Source organism: Miscanthus floridulus, chromosome 13, assembly GCF_019320115.1.
Source record: "Miscanthus floridulus cultivar M001 chromosome 13, ASM1932011v1, whole genome shotgun sequence".
NCBI lineage: Eukaryota > Viridiplantae > Streptophyta > Magnoliopsida > Poales > Poaceae > Miscanthus > Miscanthus floridulus.
The window spans coordinates 72,707,936-72,719,933 of NC_089592.1; the positions used below are offsets into that span (position 1 = coordinate 72,707,936).

Genomic DNA, 11,998 nt, shown 5'->3' on the forward strand with positions numbered 1-11,998 from the left:
GCATGTTAAAAACCTCAACTCTTTCACATACTCGAGGTAGTATTGTCATCAATCGCAAAAAAAAGGGGGAGATTGAAAGCATCTAGGCCCTAGTTGGGTTTCGGTGATTAATGACAATACGTGATTACTGTGACTAACGTATATTTTGTAGAGGCAATTAAGTTAGATCACGGTAATAGAGATTTATTGGGCAATCATGGTGGTCATGCCCCTACGATGGAAATTGTTTCGGTTTTCAAAGGATAGACGACAAGGTTAAGGATGTACTAGTTCTAAGTGTCGTTTTGTGTTGAAGAGACACTTAGAGTAGTTTAGGACTTTGTTTTTCCTTTGGCCGTACTATTGAGGGGGGTATGGATGGGTAGCTTGACCTTGGTGAGTCTAGTGAGTTAGGTGTGGTGCACACTTGCTAAATCTAGCACTAGGTAGCTCCAAAATAGCCCTTAGATCCATTGGAGCAAACTTCATTCACGTATGATCGAGAGTTGAAAGTGAATGGAGGGTCAAATACTGACCGGACGCTAGCTTCGGTGTGACCGAACGGTGGACGCTGAGGGCCAGCGTCTAGTCAACTACAGTAAGGTTCTAGAGAGGGAAACTCACGACCGGACGCGTCCGGTCAGTGTTGACCGGACACTAAGTCCTAGCATCCGGTCGACTCTAGTAAGGTTCTAGAGAGGGAAAATCACGATCGGACCTGTCCGGTCAGTGCTGACCGGACGTTGTCCAGCGTCCGGTCACCATTTGTTCACTAGAATTCGGGGTGAACTGACCGGAGCGTCCGGTCAATATGACCGGAGCATCCGGTCACTACGCAGAGGCACATAACGGTTCGTTTTTCAGCCCATGTTATAAATACTACCTCTATTCATGATTGGGAGTACTTTTGCTCATTCCAACAGCTGAGAAACATCTTTGTGAGTGCCAAGAAGAGCAAGGTCCTAGTGAGGTGATTGAGATTTGAAAATCCCAAAGAGAGTCCTCATTAGTGAGATCAAGAGTAGCAAAGTGTGCATCCACCCTTCTCATTAGGCTTATCGTGGTCAAGTGAGAGTTCGTGCTTGTTACTCTTAGTGATCGCCATCACCTAGATGGCTTGGTGGTGATTGGGAGCTTTGTGATCATCCGGCAGAGCTTGTGGATAACCCAACTCAAGTTGTGAGCGGTTGTGGGTGATTCACCGCGATGGAGTGTCGAAGAATCAACCCATAGAGAGCACTTGATCCTTGTGCGGATCAAGGGGGAGCTACACGCCTACTGGACGCCTTCTCTTGTAACCGACTAGGATTAGATACGTGTCCTTACCCTCTCCCCTATATAAAGAGAGGTACGGTGCACCCTCTCATAACCCTAACAATCATACAATTAATCCAACACAAAAGGCTACACGCCTACTGGACGTAAAAGCTATTACTCGACAAGAGGGCCCGAACCCGTATAAATCGTTCGTCCCTTGCATTTACTATCGAGTTCTGCATACGCCGAAGCCCTTCGAACACCGTCCCAGGTACCCCCGCGATGGGTTGCTGCTAAAAGTTGTTAACCTCTCACATTTAGCTTGCCAAATCTATAGTAAAATTTTGCCTAACTTTTACTTGCCAAATCTTTGGCATGACAAAAGTTGGCTACAAACGGATACAAACCAAGCAGGCCCTTAAGCCAGTTTTCCCAAAATTCCTCTTAAACTTGCTTTTGTCAAAATTGGTTCTATTTTTAAGATCCAAACGTCAAATGAGTTAATTAAGTGACAGAGCTGAGAGCCTGAGCGTATGATTTTACCCATCGCGATTTGAGCCCTAATGCATATGAATTAGATATGCAAACGGTCTATTTGTAAACAGGGAAAATGTACGGTGGAAACGACTTACTAGGTGGAAATATAGAAACTAATTTAAAAATATACTTTGGTAACTTGGAATTTGCTAAAACTTGACACATATGTAGTTCATCCATATATGAACTCACATGAAAAAGTTGAGATGCAGTCATTTTTGAAAAATTCATATGAAAATAACAAAATTCATGTGCACATACTAGAAGACAAAAATACAGAATTTTTGTCTTGTAGAGCACATTCAAGTGAAATTTATGATTTGTATATGATTTTTTCAAAAGTGAATTTACATTTCAACTTTTACATGTGAGTAGATATATAGATGCACTACACATGTGTCGAGTTTCAAAAAATTTGTTACAAAAAGTACATTTTAAACTACTTTTCATGTTTCCACGTAATAAGTCGTTTTTACCGGATATTTTACCCACACAACAATAACTTGTGGAAAGGAAAAAATGACACGAAGAGCACATGCAGTGAGCCAGCTTAGTCTCAGTGATGCAAAAACACAGGCATGTTCAAACGTTTTACAGGTATGAAAACAACGTAGCAGTAAGCACTAGATGTTCATAGCGCTTCATAGATCGATTTGGATATGTGACAACACTTATTTCCTCAACTAAATATTATTTTTTATACAACCGACCTGCAAAGGCTATTAAGCACCATACCATGCATGGCACAAATCCAAGTAACACAAAAACAGCGCTGTCCCAAGAACACGATTGAAGGCAAAATGCCAACAAGGATGTAACAGCGAAGCTGCAACTGCAACCCGGCGAGCAACCTACAATGGAGTCAGGCCAACAACACCTGCACAAGGAACACAACAATTAGACAAATGGACATGAAACATTGCACAAGAGCAAATGATTCAGCAACGCAAACCATGAATACTAGGTGAAGAACATAAAACGCTTTGGAGTGCACATGAATACTTCATGTAAAACAGTTGCAGCGCTTATTTTTTATCGTCGTTTAAATGAACTGAATGGACACCGATTACAAGCTTCAATGCCTTTCTCATGTATACTTAAGCAACATCATCATCACATAGCCATGTTGAAGGCTTCATAAATATAGCAAAGAGAACATACCACATGCCAGTCTTCCACCAGCATTTCCAGTAGAGAGGCTGAGCTCATGCCCCCCTAAACATGATGAACAAAGTTAAAAGGGCAGCATACTAACTGAATAGAAAGAAAACGTGGAATGCAAGTAGAACTAGGCACACCTTTCCCCAAATCATCTTCAAGCTCATGAACCACAAATGCTCTCCCAACAACTGAATTTGGGCCACTCAAAGGAATCTGAATACCAAGGAATCACAAAATTACCAAACTGAATTGGGCACAACTTATATAGTATAAAAGTATGGTCTTGGTCTTCCAAATTTACCTGGGTATCAACAATGGTTGCCTCAGCTACGCCTGTATCACGACCAATTAAACAAACATGCCATAAAACAAGTCATAATCCAGAAGAAGAAATTTGCTAATGAATATCACAAGTGTACTACTGGTTGCTACAGGCCTTACCCTCAGCATTGGCAACAATGTTTCCCAGGTCACCCGCATGACGGACTTCGTCTTCTGGTGCACCGTGTGTCAGATTGTTTGGATTAAAATGTGGTCCTGTAAGATAGAAAAGATTATTTTTAAGTTAGACTTAGCAACTTGAACAGCTAGATGACTCAATTTATTAGCAAAGTGCAAGCATAACTGAAGATGCATGAAACTATAGCCAGAAGGAAAAGGAATGAATAACACCAGATCTTGGTGACGAAATTAGTTTGATGGAAATTTAACAGTGATTGTATAAGACAGCTAAAATTCAGTACTCCCTCCATTCCAAATTGTAAGCCATTTTGGCTTTTCCAGATACATAGTTTTTATTATGTATCTAGACACAGTGTATATGGTGCATAGCAGAAGCCATATATCTAGAAAAACCAAAATGACTTGTAATTAGAATGGAGGGAGTACCACATTAAGAAAAAAAATATATCACAATTGCGGGCATAATTAAGATTAATGGAAAATTACAACCTGTCGATATGCACCCATTGGTAGTATCACCAAACTCGTGCTGCAAAATGAACAATTTTATCATCATCATGTTTGCAAATGAAGAAGTTAATGCTGAAAGCTACTGAAGATAACAACACTCACGAGGTGGAAGCCATGAAGTCCAGGAGTAAGTCCAGTGATACGGACGTTCACGGTTGTAGGTCCTGTTATACAAGATCAATATTCAGAGGGGTAAGAGTAGACACAAAACCATTTGCATTTCATAAGAAAAATGCATATGCGCTAGTGATGAAAAGTCATAGTTTCATAAGAAGTCAGTAGGGAACTGCATGGGTCAGGCAGTCAGCAATCAATGAGCTAAGCCCAACACTGTGTGGTTCTCTTACCGTAACACTTGAATTAGCGAGATTATAGACTTTGCTGATGGATTTTAGTCATATGCATGATACATTTGCATAAAAACAGTGGAAGGAACGAAAGCTGTGTTCCAATTGAGTTCTGACAGCAAGCATCAAGCTGGATTTTGTCAAAGCTGATGCCTGCTGCAAGGCAAATTCACGCAGTCGTTGTATCCGAGTTACTAGCGGTACAAAGGTTCAAACTTTTAGGTAAGCGTGACATGAGTTTGATCAAATTGCTACAATCCACAGAAATGCACCCAATTAACAAAGGGGGAAATAAAGTTCCCTGTTTTGGCTGCCCAGCGAGGCAACTGCTGAAGCTAGCCTGTAGTAGATGTTAGGTGGGCAAGGTGAGAAGATGTGGGGATAAGATAGACAGGGAACGCACCCTCGTCGTCCTGCGTGAGCGTGACGACGCCCTCGACCTCGGACGTGCCCTTGAGGACGACTACGGCCTTCTTTGTGGCGTCGGCGACGACGAGCGCCCTGGCGGCGGCGGCGCCCCCCGGGCCGGCGACGAAGTGGACCGAGTGGAAAGGGCGTGCGGAGGAATAGGGAGCGGCGAACAGCGCAGCGGTCGTGGCTGTGGCGGCGGCGGCGAGGAGGAAGGACTGCGCGGCCATGGCGGGCTGGCAACGACGGCGGCGGCGGCGGCGGCGGCGGCCTTTGGGACTTTGGGAGGGTCTTGGGTGGGGTGGGTGACTGGCGATAAGGTGGGCTCACGTTTATTATACTCGGCCACACCTACGGCTGCCAGGGCGATGAACTGGATGGATCCCCGTCCGAGCGCGGGGCAAAGCAGCCAGATGCGTTCTGATATGCCGCGTGTGGCTCAGCTCGCGTCACAAGCCACGAGTGCAAGCGAAGCACGACGGTGCATCAGAACGGTCGTGCTCCTGCAATCTGTCCGTTTTCGTCTGGCTGTCTGGGTTGCTCCAGAAACCTCTCTCTATTGGAAGTTGGAACTGAAAATAGGTTGGCTTCGAGTCTTTTACATGTGTATCATTATAAAAGATAAATTGTGACAGACTCGAGATGTCAACCGGGAATTTTTTGTCGGGGTTACTGCCCCATCCCCGTCTCCACGGGGACAAATTCCCCGTCCCCGTTCCCACAAAGGCTCACGGGAAGCACTTCTTCCCCATCCCAGCTCGGGGATTTAATCTCCGCGGGGATCCCCATCCCCGCATCAACTCACTACCTGAAGTGCTAGCTTTGTTGAAGGCCAGTAGCAGCTGCAGAAACATAGGCCCAACGGTCCAGAGAACACAATTTTGCTTTGTTTTGGCTGGTGTGCCTCTTATTTTATAGCTCCGTCCCTCCGCGCTCCGCGCTCTGTAGCCGATGTGGTACTATGTGGTACTAAACCTTTGCCTCATCTCCAGTTCTCCACCAAACGCAACGTGTTTTTTTATTGGGCCTCCCGTCGTATCCGGCCCATTGCTTGAACGGGGGAGGAAGCTGTCAGGCCGCGGGCCATTGCTCGAACGGGGGAGGAGGCTGTCAGGCCGGCCCAGCTAGTTTAAGCAGGAGCCTCCTTAGTGCACATGGAATTGGACCTTAAACATTTCGGGTCCCCACGGGGAACGGGGACGGGGGCATGCATACCATCCCGTCCTCGTCATAACTGATGGGGATGATTTTTTTCCCCATTTAATTTTTCATGGGGAGAAGATTTGTATCATCCTGTCCCCTAATGGTTGAATTCTCCGCGGAAAATCGGGGAATGGGGCCCGTTGATATCTTTATGATAGACCACTAAAAAGTTCGAACACACTTAGATATTAGTGGCCGAAACTTTTTTTTTTCTACCCTCCATATCATTCCGTCCGTTTTTGTCTCTAACGATGTCAAAGAGCGACGAAAAAAATCCAAAATACCCTGTAAGTCTGAAAGACATGTAAAAGTTTCATGTTTCCTCCGGTGCCACTGACCTCCGACGTGCTCGGCCGGCATCCTCAGCATGTTCCAGCAGCTCGATGTGACACGAACCACGGCCACATAGGTGGAGGGCTTGGGGAACTGGTAGACAACGTACATGACCGTGGCGTTCTCGCACTTACATGCCGCCCTGGCAAGACATGGCACACTTGAGCATCACGTACTGCCACCGGCGGCGGCGTCGTGCCCTTGATGTTCTTGAACTTGATGCGGACGCCGTTCATGGTGCCGATGAAGGTGACCTCTCCCTCGCCGGCGTACCGGTCGGGGCTGCCGACACTCATGCCGACCGCACGCGAGCCACGTCCACATCGTCGTTGCCCAGGCCGATGGAGACGCAGTTGTCTCGTCACCCGTGCCGATTCGTCGTTGATCTGGAGTGTGGAATCGCGATGCGAGGAGGCGTGCTGTCCGCAGCTTCCGCGGCAACCTCGCCGCGGCCAGCGCCGGACGACCACTCTGCGGTCCTTCTTCGCCCTCGACCCAACCCTCTGCGCGCGGCACTTCTTCCTCATGCCCGAGAGCTACACGGCCAAGTACGTCCCCGCGGCGGGGACGCATATCGAGGACGCGAACGCCCAGCAGCCTGGCGTCCTGCTCCCTAGCGTGCTTCAGTGCGGCGGCAACCTGTGCCTTCGCCTCCACCACGCCCACAATGTGGCTCCACGCGTGGCCCGGGCTATGCCGCACGCTGCTCCTGCCCTGGGCTGGGCCCACGCCCGCCGAGCTCGCTGCCGCGAGGCGCCACTTCCTCAACCTCTGCCCGTTCCTCCGCATCGCTGGCGCCGCCACCAACCAGTGCGTCCTGGAGGCCATGAAGTCGGAGAAGTTCGTGCACGTCGTCGACCTCAGCGGCGCCGAGGCCACGCAGGGACGTGCTCACGCAGACTGCCATGGCGCTGACCAAGGAGGCGGATCGGCTGGACGTGCCACTCCAGTTCAACCCCGTCGTGTCCCGAGTCCCTGCTGGAGGCGCTGGACGTCGAGTCCCTCCGCGTGAAGACCGGCGAGGCAGCAAAGCCGGGGACAAGCGGCAGCGGAACCCAGAGTCCGGGGTGTCTCCGTCAACGTTGACGTCGCTCTGGACGCCCATGCTTCCCCTCGGACCGGCCTATCTCGAAGACCAGGGACTAGCCTTGGAGGAGCGTGTCCCTCGGGTACGAGATGCCTAGAGCCGGGCGCAGGTCGCTTAGCCGTGCGCGTGCAGTGCTGAGAGGGCGAGTCGGAGAGCCAGAGGAGCACCGAGCATCGAGGGGCGAGGGTGAGGAAGCTACGGTGCCGCTGCGCTGTGGCCCTGGCGCCCTGCCCGCCCGCCACCGCTTCCGTTTCCTCTTCCGCAGCTCCCAACGGATGCACGAGAGAGACGAGAGACCAGGGAAACGAGGGGATAAGGTTGGGAGAGAGAAATGAGACAGGGGTATTCTAGACAATTTCATTGCCCCAGGCCCACACGTCAGGGCACCAAAACCATGAAAAATGAACAGAACGTGGAGGGACAGAAAAGTTTCGAGCAGTGGCACCTAGATGTGCTCGAACTTTTTAGTGGCTTATAGATCACGACCATCTTTTATAATAGCATACATATAAATGACTCTTTTGTAAGCTCTCTCTTTTTCCTCCTTTGCCGACACTCACAGAGATCTTGTTGACAACAAAAAGTGATCAGGAGATGTTTAAATTCAGATTTCAAAATTAACTACAATTGAAAGGGGTCGAATTTGCCATAAATTGGCAATTCCTAGAGAAGACCGGTTAAGGTGGTCTGAGAAGTGCTGATGGTTGGTTCCAAAACGATGTTGCACTGGCGCTGCCAACTTACAGCCTGTTCGGTTGGCTGGTTCGTTTCGTTGCTGGTTCATGAAGAAGTACTGCTGGCTGGTTTATATGAGAGAAAAATATTGTTCCGGCTGAAAATTTACGATCATTTACGACAAGCCACAGCCAAACGAACAGGCTGTTAAGCCATGGCAAAGTAGCTTCATCAGCGTCCCTCCATCTATGGGCGGGTTTCCATCCTCTCCATCAACGTCTCTAAATTGGTGGACGTAGGAAGCTGCCAACGCAACTATGAGCCAATGAATCTTGCATCCAAGTATATGCTACGAGAAATCCCCACAAACCCATTCTACACCTCTTTCTTTGTAGTCTACTTTACTAATTCACCGTCTTTTTCTTTGCTAAACCGACCCACAAAAACCTCTCCCACTAAGATGCCTCCCTCCATACACCCTAGAAAATGTACCCAGAAAAATCACACCATTAAAACGAACCGTCCAGATTTATTCTAAGCCTTCTCACTCCTTACTCACTCCAATTGAACGGTCAAGATCTTATGTATCATCCTCCTCATCCTCCCCCGCGTCCAATCTACCCTACTAATTCAGCATTATTTTCTTTGCTAAACCCACCCAAAAAACGTCCTCCACTGAGAAACCTTCCATCCATCCACCCACAAAATTGTACCCAGAAAAACAACAACTTTAAAACGGACAGTCCAGATTTAGTCTAAATCTTCTCTCTCTCCTTACTCACTTAAATCGGACGATGAAGATCGAGTGTATCATCCTCCTCTTCCCTCCAATCTCCCACGCCACGCCCAGCCCTCCAAGCTCGCGCCCCGCGGTCACGGTTCGATCCCTGTGTTGTCTTTTTCCGTCTATTTTTTGCTCGAGCGACTGCAGAACATCGATCCACCTCGCCGACGGCCTCTTCTTCCCCACACGCCGACGGCCACCAGGTCGCGCGTGTCTAGGACAACCGCCCCGCCTGATCCGCCCGCCGGCGCCACCCCGTAGCCGGCCGTGACCCGACGGTACTTTGTCCTCTCCCATGAAACCCTTCGCCCCCGCGCGCCTCCTCTTGCCTTCGCTGCGGCGATGCTCGGATCCGGTCTCCCGTGACATGCCTCGAGCTCATTGCCCCACGCACACACGAGCTGCCCTGCGCCCCCCCCCCCCCCCCCTTCCCCGGATCTGCTCCGGCGAGCGAGCCCCCCATTGCGGCGTGCTGCCTCCCCCGCACATGGCGGCAGGGCGTGGGGAGTGATGACGACGGTCCGTCCGCGCACCTGGCCATGATGGGGCGGTGTACCTGACGCGTATTGCCCACATTGCAAACTGGTTCTACTTATTTGCACTGCACATATATATTGTTCGTGAATGACGGGTTAGTATGAAAATTTGCACCCTGTTCGTTTGAACTTATTAACCATGGTACAATGTTTTTCTCTCACAATAAAACAGCATCAGTCGGCTTATCAGCCGTAAAAAAAACATCAGCCGAACAGCATGTTGATTCTTCCATTGCAGGTAATCGCGGCCTCAATTACAGTGACCCATGGTTCTCCGGACCTGCTGAAAAATTACAACATTGCCTGCGTCCTGCTAGATCCTGGAACCGTGGAAATGTCCCGAGGGATAAGCTCTTCACGAGGGAGTTCTGTGTACAGAAGCTTCTCTCAAGTTCTGTGTACAGAAGCTTCTCTCACTCATTGACAACGTCAAGAAAAGCAACAACGACAAGTTATATGACCAACCTATTTAAGGATAATTGTATCTATATAATTGCCACGGTTAAGAGTACTAAATCATCCTCATCTGTTATGAGTTCTTCTATTTTCTTGTCTAAGGCATGAAGCAAGAAATAGTTATCATAAAGTTAGACCATATTACTGGTTACTAGGAGCATGTAGGATTATTATTTTTCACTTCGAACCGCACACCAGCACTCCGAGGTTCATCCACCAGATGCCACTGCCGGAGTACCAGTTGATGTGTTTTTAGTGTGATCAACAAGACCTTCATATCTACCAAGCTCTAATTCATTCTCAAACCCTGTTGTAGGGAACGCCAGCTGCACGACAAGGGACTTGGCTGTCTGTCACTCTGGACATTAGGAGAGCACGGACTGAAATGGACAATGAAGAGCTTACGGTACTGCTGCTTTTGCAACAGCTTGTTGATTTCTTCAGTCGACAATTGAATAACAATCAATTGCTGCTTCCATAGCAGGAAAAGAATTTTCAGTTTTCAGGTGTATTTCGTGTTAGATTTCTTCAAGGTATTTTTTTATATTTGTTGACCTCACTCTGATTTTTTAGTAGCCAACTGCTAATCCACATTTTGGTTATCAATGCAGTTTTCTGCAGTTGCAGTGCACATGGTCTATTTCATTTATACAAAATAGAAAATTGGATGCTGCAAGTACCATATTGTCATTTTAGTTATTTCTTAAAGTTTTTCCATGGCAATGTGCATGCCTGCACTATGAATTATGATTGAATTTAATAAATGGTGTTAGAGTTCCTCATGTCTAATTCAGAGTATGGTGCTGCAAGTTCGGTTGAGAGCAATGCAAATATACAACCAGGCGCACGGCAGTATGGGACGTTTGGTACGTTCAATGAAAATCCTACTTCTGAAGCAGCTGAGGCCCCACTGCTATCAGACAGCGGAAGGCGCAGAGCAGCATGGGACGAGCTGTCTCACAATTTACTTCATTTTTCATAAACATTTTTTTATTTTATTGTGGCGTTAGCACGGACAATATACTATACTTGTAATTTGTTCTATCATGCGGAGCTGATGAGTTAGGTTGTGTTTGGTTTGGAGACATGGTAGGATAAGACCGTTATGTAGTAGTTTTCTAGGATTGGATGATTATGTGTCTCTGTTTGGTTGGTTTGACAGAGTCCTCCTTGTTTTGTGTTTGATAGAAGGGACGAGAAGAGAGAAGATGGAGGATTGTCATGTATCCGTTAGCAACCGTTAAGTGGGACCCACATTTCAGCTTCTTTCCACCTCCTTCTATCTTCTACTTTGCCTTTTCCTTCATATGACATGCTCTAGCACACCCTAGCCATCTCCTTCCCTAGCACATGCCACTTGACCCTCGCATCTCCTCCTCTGTCGCATCCAACCATTGCGTCCCCGTGCTCGGTCGCTCGGCCCCCGCCTCTCCTCCCCCGCATCCGGCCACTCCGACCTTGTGCCCCACCACTTCGACCCCGCCTCTCCTCCCCATGTCCGGCCACTTCACCTCGCACTTGGCCGCTCTGACCCAGCCTCTCCACTGTGCCTAGCCGCTCCCTCCATCTTTGTCATTGTGCCCAACACTCGGCCCATGCCCTCGCCCTGGCAGCCCCTACCATCTTCGCCCTGGGCCCAACTGCTCGGTCCCCATCTTCGGACGTCCTGACCATGGATCCACCCTACTCTGGCATGTCTTCAGCCGCAGGTATGTTGCTCGTTCATACTGTCCTCGACGAGTTCACCCTTGGCCACCTTTGCTGGAGCTTAGGACGCGCCTTGCCTATTGCTCTATTGCATTGACGACATGATGAGGGGGTGGGTTCGTTCGCCTGATTTTCAGGCATGAGCTTACCCTGCATCCTAGGTGAATATTCGCCTTGGGGATGGCATCTTCCCTCCTTATTTCATCCAAGCACCAACTCAAAGAGGATGTCTATTGAACCAGACGTCACCTTACAATCCTTAGCATGGACTAAGGAAGAGGATGAGTGGTATCTCCAAGTTCTTGCCATACTAAAGCAACTAGCCTGCACGAGTGACTCTACTACTGGAGGCCGTTTGACTACATTCTATGTAGCCTCACCTTTGATCTGCAATGCATCAATATCAAATTAACTCGTCTCCATGAGGAGGAGCGATGAGAATCAACTATGGTTTACTAAAAACCTAGGCCATTTGCATTCTTGTTGGATTTTTTATAGGTTACATGCTAGTTGCAGAATTTATCTCTAGTATTACTAGTGTGTTCTCTAAGTAACT

General features: G+C 48.2%; 1 protein-coding gene across 1 annotated transcript; it reads right to left on the reverse strand.

Moving 5' to 3' along the window:
* Nucleotides 1–2,293: 2,293 nt before the first annotated feature.
* LOC136499206 (superoxide dismutase [Cu-Zn], chloroplastic) lies at nt 2,294–5,071 on the reverse strand. The gene is made up of 8 exons (XM_066494905.1): nt 4,657–5,071; nt 4,009–4,070; nt 3,886–3,925; nt 3,376–3,471; nt 3,236–3,267; nt 3,072–3,147; nt 2,935–2,988; nt 2,294–2,650 (listed from the first exon to the last, which is right to left on the reverse strand). The coding sequence occupies exons 1-8, from the start codon at nt 4,889–4,891 to the stop codon at nt 2,625–2,627; spliced, it is 621 nt and encodes a 206-aa protein (XP_066351002.1). The 5' UTR covers nt 4,892–5,071; the 3' UTR covers nt 2,294–2,624.
* Nucleotides 5,072–11,998: the final 6,927 nt, after the last annotated feature.

Coding starts and splice junctions, on each gene's coding strand:
- LOC136499206 (XM_066494905.1), bottom strand. CDS start 4,891: ATGGCCGCGCAGTCCTTCCTCCTCGCCGCCGCCGCCACAGCCACGACC. Junction 4,071..4,656: donor GCTCACGCAGGACGACGAGG/GTGCGTTCCCTG, acceptor CTTGTATAACAG/GACCTACAACCGTGAACGTC. Junction 2,989..3,071: donor TGAAGATGATTTGGGGAAAG/GTGTGCCTAGTT, acceptor CATCATGTTTAG/GGGGGCATGAGCTCAGCCTC.